This window comes from Octopus bimaculoides, chromosome 30 (genome assembly GCF_001194135.2).
Source record: "Octopus bimaculoides isolate UCB-OBI-ISO-001 chromosome 30, ASM119413v2, whole genome shotgun sequence".
NCBI lineage: Eukaryota > Metazoa > Mollusca > Cephalopoda > Octopoda > Octopodidae > Octopus > Octopus bimaculoides.
In genome coordinates, this window is record NC_069010.1 from 7,960,262 (window position 1) to 7,961,445 (window position 1,184).

At 41.7% G+C, this 1,184-nt stretch overlaps 1 protein-coding gene across 1 annotated transcript in view; it reads right to left on the reverse strand.

Annotated features, from left to right (window-relative positions):
• Nucleotides 1-1,184, reverse strand: part of LOC106872908 (papilin) — a 151,893-nt gene that overhangs the window by 123,491 nt on the left and 27,218 nt on the right. Inside the window, exon 16 of the mRNA XM_052978120.1 lies at nt 278-463. Coding sequence (XP_052834080.1) covers nt 278-463 — 186 coding nt within the window. The remainder of the gene's footprint in view (nt 1-277; nt 464-1,184) is intronic.

Genomic DNA, 1,184 nt, shown 5'->3' on the forward strand with positions numbered 1-1,184 from the left:
ATATATATATATATATATATATATATATATATATATATATATATCTATATATATCTACATCTATATATATGTATACACACAGATATGTTGTTATATTTCAAGATGGTCACTTTGTTTTTGTTTGCCAAATAAACACATGCACCTTATATCCATCCTTCACTCATATATGCATATGTGCGTATACAATGTTTCGGACAATTGACTCAGCATGTGCCTGCGTGTGTACGTTTACAGGCATGTGGATGCGTGTGGATGCGTATGATACCAAAGTACTCACGTGCCACATGGCTCCCTACTCGATGGTGACATTTACGCCGACAGTCTTCTTCTGTATCATAACGATTACCATTGCCTCCACAACCACCATACCAGAATTGCTGACAAGATGAGCTAGCTCTATCAAAAAACCATTTGATGGCATGATCTCTGCAAGTGCCACTGTCCTTGTTAGAAGTGCAGTCACCTGTGCAACAACAAAAGATAAACATTATTAGTTAAATTAAGATTTTCATGCACAGATAATGTTTTAGGAAATATAAATGCAATGCAGTTAAACGGCAATTTAAAGGATGACAGGTAATGTTCACCTTGGGATAATTAGAACTTAAAATGGAAAGATGGACAAAATGCTGTCAAGGCACAGGGGTTGCTGTGTGGTAAGTAGCTTGCTTACCAGCCACACATGGTTCTGGGTTCAATCCCACTACATGGTACTATGGGCAAGTATCTACCCTGAAAGGATGAAAGGCAAAGTCGACCTCGGTGGAATTTGAACTCAGAACGTAGCGATGGGTGAAATGCTACTGAGCATTTCGCCCGGCATGCTAATGATTCTGCCAGCTCACTGCCTTAATAATAATAATAATAATAATCATCATCATCATCGTTTAACGTCCGCTTTCCATGCTAGCATGGGTTGCACGATTTGACTGAGGACTGGTGAAACCAGATGGCTACACCAGGCTCCAATCTGATCTGGCAGAGTTTCTACAGCTGGATGCCCTTCCTAACGCCAACCACTCTGAGAGTGTAGTGGGTGCTTTTACGTGCCACCGACACGAAGGCCAGTCAGGCGGTACTGGCAACAGCCACGCTCAAAATGGTGTATTTTATGTGCCACCCACACAAGAGCCAGTCCAGGGGCACTGGCAACGATCTCGCTCGAAAATCCTTACACATGTCAT